A 17934-nucleotide genomic window follows, 5' to 3' on the forward strand; every position below is an offset into this window, starting at 1 on the left:
ATTTTCACTATTTGGAACCCGCCATCAGAATCTATCAGCTTGGTCCTTCTTTTTATTGTTGTTGCTGGTATAGTTGATCCAACAATTTAGTTTGATGTTTTTTCAACTTTGACATGTATCAGAACAAATAAACTATTCAATTACTAGAAACAAGGAATGAATTATTTTTTATATTTTTTATGTGATCCATTCTTTGAATAAGCAATCAATTCTTGCAACAGGAAACAACGAAAACAATGAACAATCCGCCAAACTTGACTAAAATGGGTTATCAAAGTTGCATAAATCACTTGCATATGGGGTATATGAGCGGTTCCAACGCTATAACCTTTCTCTAATAACCTTGTGATGTGATCTAAATTCTATGAATCTGAATAACGATCTTTCTAACTTTGGACACACATAAAACACGGATTAGGTTATGGAGTGATAAACACAACATCTACGTACAACATAATAATCACAAGGAACAATCCGCCATAAGACCGATAGAAATCACCACTAGAATAACTTGATAAGATCAATACCTAACCAAAGAATGTAAGGTAGGAAACACTCTCATTAGGTACATTTCTATTTCGGTATAATACTAAGCTGAAATAATTGATTGTATAGTTAGCGGTGCATATAGTAAAGGATGTGTAGCAACCAACCACCAAACCCTAATGGTGAGCGCTTGCTATAACTAATTTTCGGCCTAGACTTATGTTGCAACCCAACATGCCTTATCACAATCAATATTTCAATAAGAAAATGTTGGAACAAATGGAAATGTGAAATGAAAAAAATTAAATACCAAGTCTCACGTTGAGTTGAACAAGGATCCTCTGAAATAATGGAGAGATAAGTATTTGTTTCTCTTTATGTTTTTAATGATAAAAATATAATTTCATGATTAAAAAAAGATAAACATGACACTACATATTGTCTTTTGTGTGTTATTATATGATACTTGTTTCTCCATTAATGGAGAGGATCATTACTCCGTTGAGTTGTGGAAACATTTCAAGAATGTTTATAAACATTTATTGCAATCTTAAGGTACGTCCCAAGAGGTACAAATGTTTATGATGGGAGAGGACATATATACAATCAAACCCCTTCACGCGCACACCATCTCTGTCGTCCGGCTAGGGCGTCAGATATTTTTTTGGAATTTTTTCCTTTGCTTCTAGATGTTGTGTTGACCAAGTAACACACACTTAGCACACATCTAGGAGGTAAGGAGAAACTCGGTCAAATGAATCAGATTAGTTTCTCGACCGTAGGATCAATATGGATATTTTTGATGAGATCACATTCTTGGTCGTTGGATCAAAGTAGCGTTTGGGGTTCTCCGCTTATAAATAGATGTGTCCCAAATTTGAAAAAACCACACCACTTGAGACAAATTTTCAGTTTTTCTTCTCTTTCCTCATGCCGAAGCATTTTCGACTATCTTCTCCCTCTTTCTTTCTATGATACAAGAATTTACACTGATAATCGTAGTTTGGAAAATTCTAGAATTGACATTGATAGTCATATTATGGGAAATTTGAGAATTGACACTCGTAGACATATTATAGGTATTATGAGAATTGCACTAGTAGCTACATTGTGGATGATTCGAACCAGTTTTCATAGTGTAGTGAGAATTCAAAATAGAGAACTGGGTTGTTTTATCATGACAATGACATGGTTTATAGTCTGGATGCATATTTTTGGGTAATGCCATAAACGACTTAAAGAGAACGACGTGATCGTATCTCACTCAATAATTAATCTTCAGTGTCATAATTAATTTTTACAAGCCATTTATATTATCGTCACCTAAACTTGTTGGGTTTGGGCTCCCTTCCTATATGGAGAAAGACCCAATTAGGTAAACCCACTTGTCTCACTTAATCTAATGGATAGGGGTCAGATAAGGCAAGTGTGTGAAGTCGGTTTAGGCAAAAGGAAGCAATAGAAAAGTGAGAGAGAAGTTGAAAGAACTCAAACCGTATGAACTCATAGCAGTTGTGGGAAATTTGTGACTACGTCTTCGTTCACTGTAAGATCGGGCTGAAATTTGGACAACAGGTTCATAACTTCTGGGACTTCATTCTGAACAGTTGGATCAATGAGAAGTCATCCGAGGTGGTAGAAAACGAGCCATAACAATGGTCGTTTTTTCAGCAATTTTGTGTTCTCATTTTCAAGCTTGTTGCTTTATTGTATGTCATATTGTTGAGCATGTTTTGTGATATATTTTGAGACACACTTGTATTCCTATTTGATCATAGTGGAGCTTAATTGACTAGCTTGAGCCTGTGGTTTTTACTATTCATATTGGAAAGGTTTTCCATGTTAAAAAATTTGGTGTCCCTTGTGTGTTTTTAGTTACTACATTATTTCTTATTGTTCCTCATAGATTCTAACAAGTTGGGAAAATTATTATCCGCTGCATATACTCTGATAGAGTTTTAATTGTTATTGTGTTGAATTTTCCATCAAAGATGCATCAGAGCTCTTTGGTTTGAGGTTATTTGACTTACTTGTATAATGAAGGCAATTACACATAGAATGATATGTTTGAATAACACTAACTATCACTTGTGGAAATAAAAATGAAAGATTTATTATTTGTGAAGAATTTGCATATTCCTGTGTTTGCGATTGAGAAACCAGAATCGATGTCTAATGAGGATTGGAGTTTTCAACATCAACAAGTTTGTGGTTTCATTCGGCAATATATAGAATACAATTTCTACAATCACATTGCTAATGAGAAAAATGTAAAATCTTTATGGAAAAAAATTGAATCCTTGTATGCTTCTAAATCAGGGAATAATAAATTATACTTATTAAATTCCTTGATGAATTTGAGGTACAAGGAATGAGCTTCTATTTATGATCACTTGAATGATTTTCAAGGGCTCCTAGATCAATTACCAGGAATGGGTATCAAGTTTGATGATGAAGTGTTTAGACTATGACAATTGAATACTCTACCAGATTCTTGGGAAACATTTCAAGTTTCAATTACAAATTCAGACCTTGACGATATTGTCTCTTTGTAAAGTATAAAAGGAAGTATTCTTAATAAGGAGATGAGAAGGGAGACACATGGTACTTCATCCCATTCTGAGATGTTTATCACTAAAAATAGGGGGAGAAGTCATAGAAAGGAACCAAAAGGTGGTAGAGAAAAGGGTAGAAGTAAGTTCAAGTATAGATACAAGAATGTGGAGTGTCACTATTGTCACAAATCAGATCACATACAAAAGAATTATTTTCAATGAAAAAGTGAGAACAAAGACAAGAAGGGAAAGCATAACGGGAAGAATCATGGTAATGATGATCGCGTTATTACTACTACTTGTGACGATCTTATTATTCTTCGTAACTGTGATTCAATTAATCTTGTATTAGATGAGAGTATATGAATAATTGATAGTGGTGCTAAACTGCATGTTATAGCAATGTAGGAGTTCTTCACATCTTATACTTTTGGTGATTTTGGAGTGATGAAGATGGATAATGATGGTGTGTTAAAGGTAGTTGGTATTTTTTATATTTGTTTGCATACCAACATGGGAGTGCAATTGTTGCTGAGAGGAGTTAAACATGCTTCAGATGTTCGTTTCAATTTGAGCTCTATGCAGATGTTTGAGGATGGTGGTTAAGATAATCATTTTGGTTCTAGAAAATAGAAACTCACCAGAGGTAACTTGGTTGTGGCCAAGGGAGAAAATTTCTAAACTATATCGGACAAAAGCTTTGGTTGCTAAAGAAAGTGTAAATGACATGGATATGGAGGCTTCTCTGTGCACCACAGACTCAGTCATATTAGTGAAAAAAGTTGAATTGTTTATCCAAAAGGATGTACTTCCAGGATTGAAGAGTGTAGAGTTGGAGAAATATTCTCATTGCATGGTTGGTAAGCATACTAGAGTATCCTTTAAGAAGCATTCTCCCTCAAGGAAGTCAAAGTTTCTTGAATTGGTGCCTTCTAATATTTGTGGTTTATTGAATGTAAAGTCATTTGGTGGTGCATTTTACTTTGTTACTTTTAATGATGATTTTTCAAGGAAGCTTTGGGTCTATGCTTTGAAGACAAAGGAGCAAATGTTTGAAAAGTTCAAACAATTCTATGTTTTGGTTGAGAGACATTTTGCCAAGAAACTGAAATGCATTCGTACTGACAATGATGGTGAGTATTGTGGACCATTTGATATTTACTTCCAACAACAAGGTGTTAGACATGACAAAACTCCTCATACGACTCTTCAGCTTAATGGCTTAGTGGAGAGGGTGAATATGACTTTGGTTGAAAGAGTTAGGTGTATGCTTTCTGAAGTAAAATTACCTAAACATTTCTAGGGTGAGGCTTTGTACACGGTAGTGCATGTTATTAATCTTAGTCCTGCAGTTGCTTTGAATGCTGAGGTGCCAGACAAGATTTGGTTTGGCAAGAATGTTAGATATGATAATTTGCGAGTCTTCGGTTGAAGACATTTGTGCATGTTCCAAAGGATGAAAGGTTCAAGTTCGATGGAAGACAAAGCATTACATCTTTATCAGTTATGGTTAAGATGAATTTGGCTATAGGTTGTATGATCTTGTTGAGAAAAAGGTTGTTAGAAGTCGTGATGTGAAGTTCATGAAAGATGAAACTATTGAAGACATTGATAAGATGAAGAAGACTACACCCGAGGAAGATAGTAAGTTGTCTAGTATGGATCCATCTTGGATGCCTATACATTATTTGGATACAGTTGAGAATAAGATTCAAAATGGGGAGCAACATGATTATGTTAGTGATCAGCAACTTGGAGATGAGTTAGATATTTCTGTTGATATTGGTGAAGATGAACATGAGATATCACAAGATGAGAATCTTAAATATGCTCCTCAACCACCTCAAGTCCAACTTTGGAGATCTAATAGGCAGAGGAAACCATCTACCATGTACTCTTATGATGACTATGTTGTTGTGATAGATGGAGGAGAACCTGGATATTAGCATGAGGCCATGGAGAATGAAGAAAAGAAGAAGTGGTTGGATGTAATGGAAGAAGAAATAAAATCATTGCATGATAATCACACTTTTGATTTGGTTAAATTGCCAAAAGGGAAGAAGGTTTTAGAAAACATGTGGATTTACAGGGTGAAGTAAGAAAGTAATTCTACATCTCCAAGGTATAAAGTCAGATTGGTGGTTAAAGGTTTCAGACAGAGAAAATGTGTTGATTTCAGTGATATTTTTTTCCCATGGTGAAGATGTCATCCATTAGAATAGTATAGAGTTTGGCTGCTACTCTTGATTTGGAAGTAGAGCAAATGGTTGTAAAAACTACTTTCCTTCATGGTGATTTGAAGGAAAAGATTTATATGAAACAACCTAATAGTTTCCTTGTTGAAGGGAAATAAGACTATGTGTGTAGGCTGAGAAAGAGTCTTTATGATTTGAAGAAGTCTCCACAACAATGGTACAAGAAGTTTGAGTCTGTCATCTATTAGCAAGACTACAAGAAAACTACTTTTGATCATTGTGTCTTCATTAGAAAGTTTGTTGATGGCGATTTCATCATTCTGTTATAGTATGTTGATGACATGCTTATTGTTGGAAAAACTATTTCATGATTAATAGGTTAAAGAAGCAATTAGGCAAGTCATTTGCCATGAAAGATATGGGAAGTGCTAAGCAGATTCTTGGTATAAGAATAATGCGAGATAGGTAAGAAAAAAACTGGTTGTCACATGAATACTATATTAAGAAAATGTTACAAAAATTCCAGATGGAAAATGCTAAGGCAGTAAGCATTTCTCTTACTACTCATTTTAAGTTGAGTGCTAAACAATGTCCTTCAAATGAAGCTGAAAATCATATTTGCAATGAGTTCATTATGCATCTATTGAGGGCAGTTTGATGTATCCAATGGTGTGTATAAGACTAGATATTGCATATGTTGTTGGAACAGTTAGTAGATTTCTGCCAAATCTAGGTAGAGGGCATTGGAATGCTGTGAAATGGATTTTGAGGTATCTTTGTGGTTCTGTTAGTTTGAAGCTTTGTTGTGGAGGTGATAAACCTACTCTTGTGTGATATACTGATTCAGATTTGGCTAGAGACATTGATTGCAGAAAGTCCACTTCAGGTTACCTGATTAAGTTAGCATGGGGAGTTGTGGCATGACAATCTAGGTTGCAATAGTACGTTGCATTGTCCACTACTTAGACAGATTTTATTGTCATTACAGAAGCATGTAAGGAGTTGCTTTGAGTGAAAGAATCTTGTAGGAGCTTGGTTTTGTCCAAGACAAATACTTGTTATTTTCTGATAGTCAAAGTGCAATTCATCTTAGGAAGAATTCAACTATTCATTATATGTCCAAAAATATTGATGTGTGGTATCATTGGATATGTGATGCTTTGAATACTAGGTTGTTGGAATTGGTTAAGGTTCATAGAGATGATAATGGTGCTGATATAATGACTAAGGCCTTATCAAGGTGCAAATTTGAAACTTGTTGTGAGATTGTCAGTTTGGCGATTTTCTCCACATAGTTGTGAGAGAGAGATTTGTTGGTTTTGGGCTCCCTTCCTATGTGGAGAAATACCCAATTAGGCAAATCTCACTTGTCCCACTTAATCTAATGGATGGGTCAGATGAGGAAAGTGTGTGAAGTCAGTTTAGGCAAAAGGAGACAATAGAAAAGTGAGAGAGAAGTTGAAAGAACTCAACCCACAAGAACTTATAGCAGTTGTGGGAAATTTGTGACTGCGTCTTCGTTCACCATTTGATCTGGCTGAAATTGGGACAACATGTTCACATATTCTGGTACTTTATTCTGAACGGTTGGATCAGTGAGAAGTTACCCGAGATGATAGAAAACGAGCCATAACAGAGGTGGTTTTTCTGCAACTTTGTGTTCACATTTTCAAGCTTGTTGTTGTGTTGTATGATGTATTGTTGAACACGTTTTGGCTATATTTTGAGACACACTTGTATTTCTATTTTGATCATAGTGGAGTTTGATTAACTCACTTGTGTCCGTGGTTTTGACTTCTCACATTGAGATGATTTTCCATGTGAAATTTTTTTGTATCCATTGTGTGTTCTTACTTCATGCAATATTTGTTATTGTTCATCATATATTCTAACAAGTTGGAGAAATTATTATCCGCTATATATACTTTGTTAAAGTTTTCATTGTTATTGTGGTAAATTTCTCATTAAAACTAGGTTAAAAATTTGAGTTAACATTGTAAAGTTTTTTACACTGTCAGCACATCATCCACCATTGATTTATATTACTTTTGTTTAAGAGTCAATTATGGTTAACAAATCAATGGTGGATGGTGTACAGACAGTGTAAAAAACACTTGCACGGTGTATATATATTAAATCCTAAAAAATTACCAACATCACATCCACCATAAAGCACTGTCACCATCTTGACTACTATCATTACCATTTCTATCATCATTACTATGTCCAACCAAACCATGATGAGAATCTTTAATTTACTACCACCATCTCCGCATAAACCACTCTAACCTTCAACTCCATCACCATAATCCAAACCCTTGCAATCACTACCAGCCAGTCAATGAGGACAATCATAATCATGTTATTCGAGAATGATGATAGTATATGATATATAAATGTGGTGATTGTGTAAAAAGAAAATATAAATTTGAGAAAATTAAAATTTTAAAGCTAAAAGTTAGTTTTGGTTTTAAATTTTTATAAACGTGCTTAACTAAAAACTATCCCAAATGAAATATAGCTTTATTTTACTAAATTAATATAATTTAGAAACTTTAGTTTAAGCCGAAGTATTTAGCATCAATTATAAATAGTGCATATCCATATATGTCCATACATTTAATACAAATCCTATATTTATACTTAATGTTATTTTATTTATATGTGTGTCACTATCTTTAACTTAAAATTTATGGATTCATCACGGTCAAATTTTAGATTAAACGGCATAGAGTTGTTCTAACTTAATTAAGAGATTTTGAGTTAAAAGTTCTAGTGAATATCACTTTGCCCCAAAAGCTATATTTCTCATTAATGAGACGCAATTCCATTTTCTAAGAAAAGCAAAATTAAAAGAGTGGATATCTTTAATCCTAACTCACCCTCAAACTTAGGATTGCAATGATTTTACATTTGAATCGGTTGATATACCTTTTACTATCAGCTTCTCCCCATAGAAAATCCCTTTAACCTTTAAAATTCTTAGTTTGCCTACTTCATTTTTTTTTTCATCTTATTACTTCAACATTTTAGGGAGGTTTTATTATTTAGCTTCTTCTTTATTTCCTTTTCATCGTCCAGAATTTCCGTGCAACTAGAGAAATCGTCAGTTTTTTTCCAAACTTTATATGCAATTTAAATATGAAATATATAATTTCATTTAAAATAATATTAAATAATTTACCCAGTCTTGAAGATAGTTGACGCAATTGGTAACGGGCGTTGGTTCAAGTGGTACATGTTTGACTCCCCTTAAATAAGGTCTCGGGTTCGAATCTTCTAGATGAAAAAATGTTCGCTGGAAGAGTTAACCTCACGTACCTATGTATATTCCGGTTCGGACATGATTGCCTACATTACAAAACCAAAAAAAAAATGGTCATAATAGGACATAGCTTTGCTTAATGAATACTGATGAGTAACCTTTAAAATTTCCATCAGTGGTAATTATTTTATTTAGCGTAAACATTCATAGAATTATTTAGTTTAACGGTTGGTGTGGCCCCACCTACTATATACTTCGGTACATATATCACATGTTGCACCATGAATAATTAGAAACAAATGTTTGGTGCATGTGATCAAACACTATAGGTTGAAATAGAAAAAGTTATGACAGTTAGTGGATATCTTGTAATACCCATGTTTAGTAAAAAGTTAAGATACTCAATGATAAATGGGACAATTTACTTATATCGTCTAGTTTGATCATAAAATTATAGCAGTAGTGCATCTTTTGTATTAATTAGAAAAGTTGTGTACCATTTTATAAATAGGCTACATCATAGCCGTTTTTCCTATTTTATTTTTGTTGGTCCCACCAAAACTGGTTACTAAGCTGGAGTTTTTTTTTAAATTTTCCCACCAAAACTGGTTACTAAGCTGGAGTTTTTTTTTTTAAATTTTCCTTTGAAAATCGTCTCCCCGAAGAGAGTTTTATTTTTTCTTATCTCTCCTAACTCGGCTATGCAATAGGAGTTTTATTTTTATTTTTTTTTAAATTATCTCCTATGAGAATCGGCTACATCATAGGAGTTTTATATGGTGTTATTTTTTTCAATGTAGCACATAAATTGGCTACTGTGAAAGAGGTTTTTGAGGTTTTTTATGCAGTGTAATTTTTTTATCAGTTATTACCAAAAACCCTAACCTCATACACTAATCAATATTTTTTTTGCAACAATAATATTATTGGAAAATAAAAATATTACAATATTAAAATTTATAAGTTCTTAAATCCCAAAAACTTTAATGACGTCTATGTGATAAAGTGTCACATGCATATGTTTTTCTCTTTCTTGGCAGTTGAACTCTTAATTGTTTTTTATTCTACTACGAGATTCTCCCCTACCACATGTCGCCAATTGTGATTCTTCCTCCTCCTCATCCTCATCATCTTCATCAACATCCTCAGCCACAACTTCGTCATCAGTATGTTGCATATGCATACCAAAAATGTTTGTAGACAACATAAGATGACGATAATACTGTTGAGAATCTTATGTCGAAAATGATGTACTTGAAGTAGTAGCAAACATTGATGGTAGTGAGATTTGAGAACTCTATGACAAATAAGTGAATGAGTAATTAAAAATTTCGAACCCATGCGATTGTTGTTGTGGAGGAGTAACTGCTGAAGTATGTAATTGAGAATGAGTATCCGCTTGAGTTTGTTGCAGAGACTTAGTTTCCGACATATGATAATGATGAGTAGAAGGAGCTTCATCAATGTGGGTAGAGTATGAATAGGGGTATAGCTTAGCCAATGCTCCCATCATTTTATAGCAATATGAGAAGACGTCACATAAAGATTGTGTGAGATTTACTAAAGAAGATGGAGGACGACTATGATCACGAATTGTTTTTGCAAATGTGTAATGAAAAAGAATTAGACAAAATTAGGAGTAAATAATATAATTAAAGACAAAGTTTAATTTATAAAAACAATTTACTATTCCACTAGAGTGTGCTTCATCTCGAGATATGTATCTTCTAGTTCTTTTAATATCACTGCCTATACTCAAAGTAGTGGTTCAAAGGTAGGGTATTAATAGGTAAAACATTGACCACATAGTTTTCCCTATTATTTCATATATGAATCCAACATGATGCTTATGTGACCAGTCACATTCACTTTTGCCATGCAAGTCAACTCTATGAAGTTTTTCACAATTCAGTGAATCTTGTAGAATTGGTTGATCACAACCAATTTGTGTCATAACCCAATCAGAAGCGTGTCATTCCACAAGTGCAAAACAAATTAGTGACACACATGATCGGCTTATCCCCGAGAGGTTTGGCAGGAAAGACAATTGGTAATATGACATTCATGCCAACTAGTAGAATAGTTAATAAAAAAGTTAATATACATGTCGTATATAATGTAAACTGATAAAAAAGTTAATAAAAAATATGCAAACATAAATAAATATACAAACAGAATCAAATTTTGTGTTATTATTTCTAAATAAAGTATACAAACATAAATATATATTTGCTGAATCATGCATATGTTAGCTATGTATACTAACATAATCGAATAGAATAGAAAATATACAAACATAAATATACAAACTAATAAATGACCTATTTAAACTAATAACCTATTTAAACTAATAAATGACCTATTTACAAACTTAAGCTATTTAAACTAATAAATGACCTATTTACAAACATAACCTATTTAAACTAATAAATGACCTATTTAACCTATTTTTACAAACAGAATAACCTATTTGACATTCAGTAATAAATACAAATAATATATTTGATTCACTTGCATATGGCATGTCCAGGGATGTTGGTGGTGATCAAATATTGTGATCACCTATTATTAATTATTGGTAGTTAGTAAATATATTTGAATAAATATTGTTAATTAAACATTTACCTATAATAATAAAATAAATATATACTTTTTGACCAATGAAAAATAAGGTATAATTGTGTCGCACAGTCTTGGTATAAGATTTGGAATGCGATCATATGTCCATGATTGAAGGAGTAATAGACATCCTCCAATCTCTTTTTGATCATTATTGTTGTTGCATGATATAATCCTCGATAAAGGCAAGCCAATACAGCTGACCCTAACTGTATTTGAATGTCTCCGTTAAGTCTTCAAGCAAGAGTAGATACATAAGGTGGACTCGGTTACCTGATGTATCCGATGAGAAATTCCCCGATAATTCTCAAAATAAATGCTCTAGTGTATTGTTGAATAACAACTTCATTGGCATTCTCTGGGGTTCACAAAATGTCCTTTCAAGCCAAGTGAGTTTCGCCATCTGCCCATTAATTCATTACTTATTGGGACAACACCCAACAACCCAAAGCAAAGTACTTCTCAATCTGTACTTGTCACTCCGGTAACAACTTTCAAATGGCTCTACATGTCACATGCTTTGAAATGCTTTTTCTATATTACGTTGTCATTTACCACGGAATCACATTGGAATATGCAAAAGATTTTGTTTTGTCCACACCCATCTCTTCTTCTTTAAGCCTTTCCTTTGGTTGTTGAGAAGAAATTAAGAAGAAAGAAAGAGGTGAGAAAGAGGATGAAGACAAAGAAAGAGGTGAGAAAATGAGTGGAATTGTGGATTGTTTGGTACAAGAGAAAAAGAAAAGAAAGAGAAGATAGAGAGATTATGACCACCTATATAAAAGACAATCATACCCTTATTCACATTAATAATATTTTTCAATCTAAATTAAAATTAAATGCTAGTTAATTTTTTAAGAAATATAATGTTAATAGTAAATATATAATTTGATATAGATGATTACATATATAGATTTAATTAAAGTGTCTAAAAATAATATTGAACTACGATTGAACTATTTAATTAAATAAATTGATTAATATTTAATTGCAAAACTTGATAGTAATGGTAACACACAACCAATTATATTTTTAGGTACATGGGTGACTCACAACTTTGTGGAAGAAGTTGTGTTTGGAGATAAATGGTGAATACAATAATAGTTAGTTGATTGTATAATAAAAAGGAGTGAAAGAAAAATGATAAATAAAATGTGAGCTTTTATTATATATATATATATATTTTTTACCCCTGTAAATAGTTATATACCAACTTTATTATCTAAAAAAATATTTGGTTTTAAAATGTGTAAATAAATTAGTATTTACTTAAGCTTTTTGAAAGTAAATATTAATTATACTTTTAAAATATTATAAAAATATCAAACAAAAGTGTCACATGAAGGGTTATATGAGTATTTAATGACTAGAAATTCATAATAATAATGTATTTTATATATGTATGTGATAGTGTAAAGTTGGTGGGGGCAATTTAGTCATTTACACATTTAGACATTTTTACACTCTCAATTCACTTTTTTCTCATCTTTGAAGAGACCAAAATTTGGTATGGACCCACCATTTTTCTTTCTCTCCACTCTTTTTCCTTCCCCAACCAAAGGAGAGAAACTTGCAATCTACCCTCTCTTTCCCTCTTCTCTTTTTCTCTCTTCTCATACTCACCTCAACCAAATAAAGCCAAGTGAACAAGAATAATATTACAAAATTATTTTGCCTCAATTCATTTAAGTAATAATTCACATATAAAAAGAATCACATAATAAAAATAAATATTACAAAATAAACTAATGATTATGGAAAGGTTGTTTATAACTCTTCCCAAGTTTTCTAGATCATAGTGGACATGTCTTCTTATTATGTCTCTTGGTTCTATATTATCCACATTTTTTAATTTGTTCAACAGGAACTTCATTCATCTCATTATAAATGTGTGTAGTTTTCGGTCTTCCACTTCTTTTCCTACGCATAAGAGGATTGAGAATGAATATTGGACCTGAATAAGAGGGTCAATATTCTTCATTACCAATCGGTTGAAACTCACATTTATACGCCTTAACAAGATTATCCAGCCGGAAAATTGGTGAGATAAATTTACCACAATCTAAAGTCAATGAAGCGTATGTTGTGATTGCATGAGAGCATAACAAACTTAATGATTGGAATTCTCTATAATCACACCAATTGTCGGCTACATGATAACCATTTTACTTTGTTTTTAATGACAAAAGTGTTATTTTATTATATATAATGAGATAAAATGTCTTATCATATTATATTTTTCTGTTTTTATACTACTTGTCTCTCCATTAATCGAGATGATCCTTACTCGATAAATGTGTAGCCTATATATACTTAAAAGGTTAAGATGCTTGATGGTATGTGGAATATGGATCCTCTCTCCTCAAATATTTTCGTCCTCATGTCCTAAACCAATTAAATCCTACTAAATAAGATAAAAATATTTTTTTTTGTTTTTATTATTTTTCTTTTTAAGTATGCGTCAAATTTCAATTAAATTGAGACACAATAAGACATAAAAAATGGGACAAGTGATCCTCATTTTATGTAATCTATAACTAAAAAGTTAACATGTTTAGTGATAAAATGTGTCTATATTGATAGGCTAAGATGATTAGTGATAGATGTATAGCCTATGCTTAAACTTTTTTGATGTTCGGTGATGGATGTGTAGTTCATACTGATAAGATGTAAACGAACTTCGGAGACGAAATTCTAAAAAAAGTGAAGTAATGAAGTATGTAATCAGAGAAAAATAAACAATAATGATAATTAATGTGTATTATTATTGGTTTAAATTATATATATCATATGATAATATTTTGTAAGGTGTCTTTTATTAGATAGATCATTTAATATAATATGTTTTTTACATAAAATAGGGTAGTATGATGAGATAGGTGTAAGGAATAATTAAATAAATAATATATATTTTTTAAAGTAAATATAGGTGTCAGGTGATAATAATTAATAAAAAATAAGAATTTAGATAAAATCATTATTGAGAATTAGGTTAGTCTGAAAAATGATAAGATAGAAGTATTTTAGTTTTAGATTTTAATGTTTGAAAACAAAATCTAGCACCATAGAATCTATGCATGGAGGAGTAGAGAAAATGAGAGAAAAGAAAGAAAAAAAAGTAAGGAAAGGGAAAACGATTTCGCCATGGATCAATCGTAGGTCCTTCTCTAATGAATAAATCAATACCAGGTTGAAGATCTTGCACACAAGTGATTATAGCTTTTGATAGTTTATTGCTATTTATTTAGTAGTTCTCTTTTTTATTTTGAGGAGACATATACTTTTTGTGGTTGTTTTAAGGTGTTTTTACCCTCATTAGACGATGCCCAAATATGTATGTTTTCATTTTAATATTAAATGTTTGAACTGTCTCCCTTTGTCATAAGAAATTTAAATGCTATGTGATTATCTTTTATTTTAGGCAAACAGTTTAGTTTGGTCTCTCAATTAATTAATTTATTTTCTCAATTTGATCCCTTAACTTTTTGTTCTCACTTTAGTCCCTCGAATTTATTTTCTCTCTAATGTTAGTACTTTGGTAATTGAGTTTTTTGATGCCGTCAAAAGTGTTTGTTACTGTGCTAATGTGACTTTTAAAAGAGTTAGACTTCTCTCCATTAATGAAGAGGCAAATTATGTGAAAATACAGTAATAAATTAAAAGATAATGTCATTTATGACTCTTAGTTTTCATTGAAATTACAATTTTAACCTTAAAAATACGCTACAAAATATAATTTATCTCTCTATTAATGGAGATGAGTCTTACTCGCCTTAAAATGACATTGTTTTTCTCTTCTTTGCCATTAAAACGTCCTAATTTTGAATCCTCTTTTCCATTGCTTCCTACTTCCATTAATGCAACTTTTTTTTTGTAATGTGCCATGTTGCTATTGTCATTGTTGTTATTGCCGTCACCATTGGTGCAACTCCTTTAGGCTTATGGAGGTCACTATTGTAGAGGGGATGGAACGGTGGATCAATTGAGGGTCTCAGTGCAGGGTGGAAGACACAAAACGACTTTGTTTTGGGCCCAAAGTGATGGTGTTACAAATCTGACTGGCAAAGAGACTAATATGAGAGTGTAAACAATATTAATGAGCCATTTCTGGAGAAAAAATGTTGAAGGATCAATTTGAGAAAATAAAATTAGTTGATTAACCAAAATAGCATTTATGCCTTTACTACCATCAATGTTGTTTGACAATTGTTCCATGTCATCCAAATGCCTCATTTGTCTGGGGTCTTTTCTCCCACCAGCCAAGGTCCGAACATGACCGGTAGAAGGACTTAAACATGCTCATCATTATTGACCGGACATACTAGGTCGAGATTAAGACCACTCCCGCCTCACACGCTGCCAACAATGTTATGTCACGCCCCCTACAAATCTCACTTATCCTCCTACCAACATGATAAGGATAGGTCTGAAATACTGCCACCAGACCTGCCAATAGTTATAAGTCAATTATGCACAAAGTACGAACTTGTCAAATCTGCTTGACACGGGAAAAACAACTTCTAACAGCCCAAACTGCTGTCCATGTCAGCAATACCCTCCAGAGCCACGTCACCCATATCGACCATTAAAAATAGAGGTTTCCCCAATAGGAAGTATTTAACATCACTTAACACTATTCATTCATCACTTATCAGCTATCATTGTTACTCGGATCTCCCATCTAGTCATTCCGATCAACCACAAAAGAACAACAATGATAACAATAAAGGATGTATAATTGTGGTAATTGTGTGCCTAAGAAATTATAAGTTTGATAAAATTAAAATTATAAAACTAAAAATTAGTTTTGGTTTTAAAATTTTGAAAACGTAATCAACTAAAAACTATCCCAAATGAAATATAGCTTTGTTTTACTAAATTAAGATCTAACAACTTTAGTTTAAGCCAAAGTATTTAGCATCAATTATAAATAGTGCATATCCATACATTTAATACAAATCCATTCCTATATTTCTACTTAATGTTATTTATTTATATATGTGTCACTACTCTAACTTAAAATTTATGGATTCATCATCATCAAACGTGTAAATTGAATGGTGGAGAGTTGTTTTAACTTAATCATAAAATTTTGAGTTGCATTAAATATTTGATATGCATAGCTTTGTCCCCAACAATAATTTTACCCAGGTAGGATTGTCTCACATAAAATATAGATGTGAATGCAAAGAATTAGGGATTCATCACCCATAATAAGGACACCAAATAAATATCCAACTAATAAATGGTTGGAGGAATATGATCCACATGGTAGCATGGTGTGTATGGATGGTGTTTAACTAGCATAGAATATGTAGAATATATAAAGAAAATAAAAGATATTTAACATGTGAACTCTATTTCATATATATTTTTCAAGATGATGTGATCATTTAAGTGATATATCATCAAAACTACCTACCAATAATGCACCATACGGCACTATTTCATACGAAATTTTCAAGATGGTATTAACCTTTTAGGGCTTGTTTGGGAGTTGAATTTTGGAGGGGAAGAAAGAGAAAGGAAAGGCTTATGATATCATCAAAACAACAAATAATGCACACCACACACGGCTCGTGTTCTTCTTGGTCAAAATAATAAATTGTAACTTATTTTAGACTGATTATAATTAGTTCAAATGTACTAGGTGTTCCTACAAAACCGGAAAGTAATACATAAATAAATAAATATAATAGTGTAGGTACTGCCACCCTCACCCACTTCTTAGTATAAAAACCCTAGACCATTCGTATTTCCTCAACTCCATAACTTTCTTTCCATTGCTAGCAAGAAAGTGAACTAAGTAAAGAAGCACTTTTCTTCAACTTCAACATGGTATGTATTCTTCTATACTTGTTTTTTATAAAGAAAATGAATTTATTTAAGAGATAAAATACCCTCAGAACAATCCTCTAAAGTGGGAAAATACGACACAAAATAAGCAAAATCCACAACGAAAAAACCAGCCAAAAGCACCTCCTACAACCCATATTTGATATAGTGGTATTAATGAGTTAATTAGTTACGAGCTTTCAGATATTCTGCTGTAAATAAACTGTGTACATGTGTAAATATAAAATGTACTTGATCATTTGCAAATAATAAGAAATTAAGTGCTCATCCTCTAACATGGGAGCTTTGGTCGTCATCTTAACATCTCAAATCATATAATTTTTTTTTATCGGCAATTATTAATATGTTAGTATTTTTATTGTGGGTGAGTTAATTAGTTACGAACTTTCAGATATTCTGCTGTAACTAAACTATGTACATGTGTAAATATAAAATGTACTTGATCATTTGCAAATAATAAGAAATTAAGTGCTCATCCTCTAACATGGGAGCTTTGGTCATCATCTTAACATCTCAAATCATATAATTTTTTTTATCGGCAATTATTAGTATGTTAGTATTTTTATTGTGGGTGAGACTCAACCCTCAACCTCCTATACCCTACCATCAAACCACCTTATAACTTCCATTTTTTGGGAATGGTGGGACTCGAACCCACAACTGTTAGTGCTTTCAAAAAAAAACTTTGAGAGAAACTTTACATTGAGCCTTTAATGGTTCATAAGAACCCTTAATTTAGGATCTTGACATTATGACATTTACATGTTATAGAATAAGGTTAGAGAATACCTGGTTCCATTGTTATTTCTTTCTAGTGTTCTTCCCTGATGCTTTCTCTGATTGTCTTTTGTTTTCACCTCTCCTCCTTCCCTTTATGAGTTTCTTGATGATTAGAAACTCAGTTTCCTTCCTTCCTCGCTATAACAATGCACTAGATTTTCTTTTATGCAAAACCAAG

General features: G+C 32.2%; 1 protein-coding gene across 3 annotated transcripts in view; it reads left to right on the top strand.

Annotated features, from left to right (window-relative positions):
• Positions 2680-17934, top strand: part of LOC109336682 (geraniol 8-hydroxylase-like) — an 18880-nt gene continuing 3625 nt past the window's right edge. Inside the window, exon 1 of one of the 3 annotated variants that reach the window (XM_019573428.1) lies at positions 2680-2690. Coding sequence is in view for 1 of the 3 variants with exons in the window: in XM_019573426.1 (XP_019428971.1) it covers positions 16956-16958 (3 nt within the window). In the remaining 2 variants the exon portion in view is untranslated. Of the gene's footprint in view, positions 2691-16842; positions 16959-17934 lie in introns of those variants that run through there. The other 2 variants (XM_019573427.1, XM_019573426.1) reach the window with 2 other exon arrangements.

The sequence above is a fragment of the Lupinus angustifolius genome, chromosome LG20 (genome assembly GCF_001865875.1).
Source record: "Lupinus angustifolius cultivar Tanjil chromosome LG20, LupAngTanjil_v1.0, whole genome shotgun sequence".
NCBI classification, from domain to species: domain Eukaryota; kingdom Viridiplantae; phylum Streptophyta; class Magnoliopsida; order Fabales; family Fabaceae; genus Lupinus; species Lupinus angustifolius.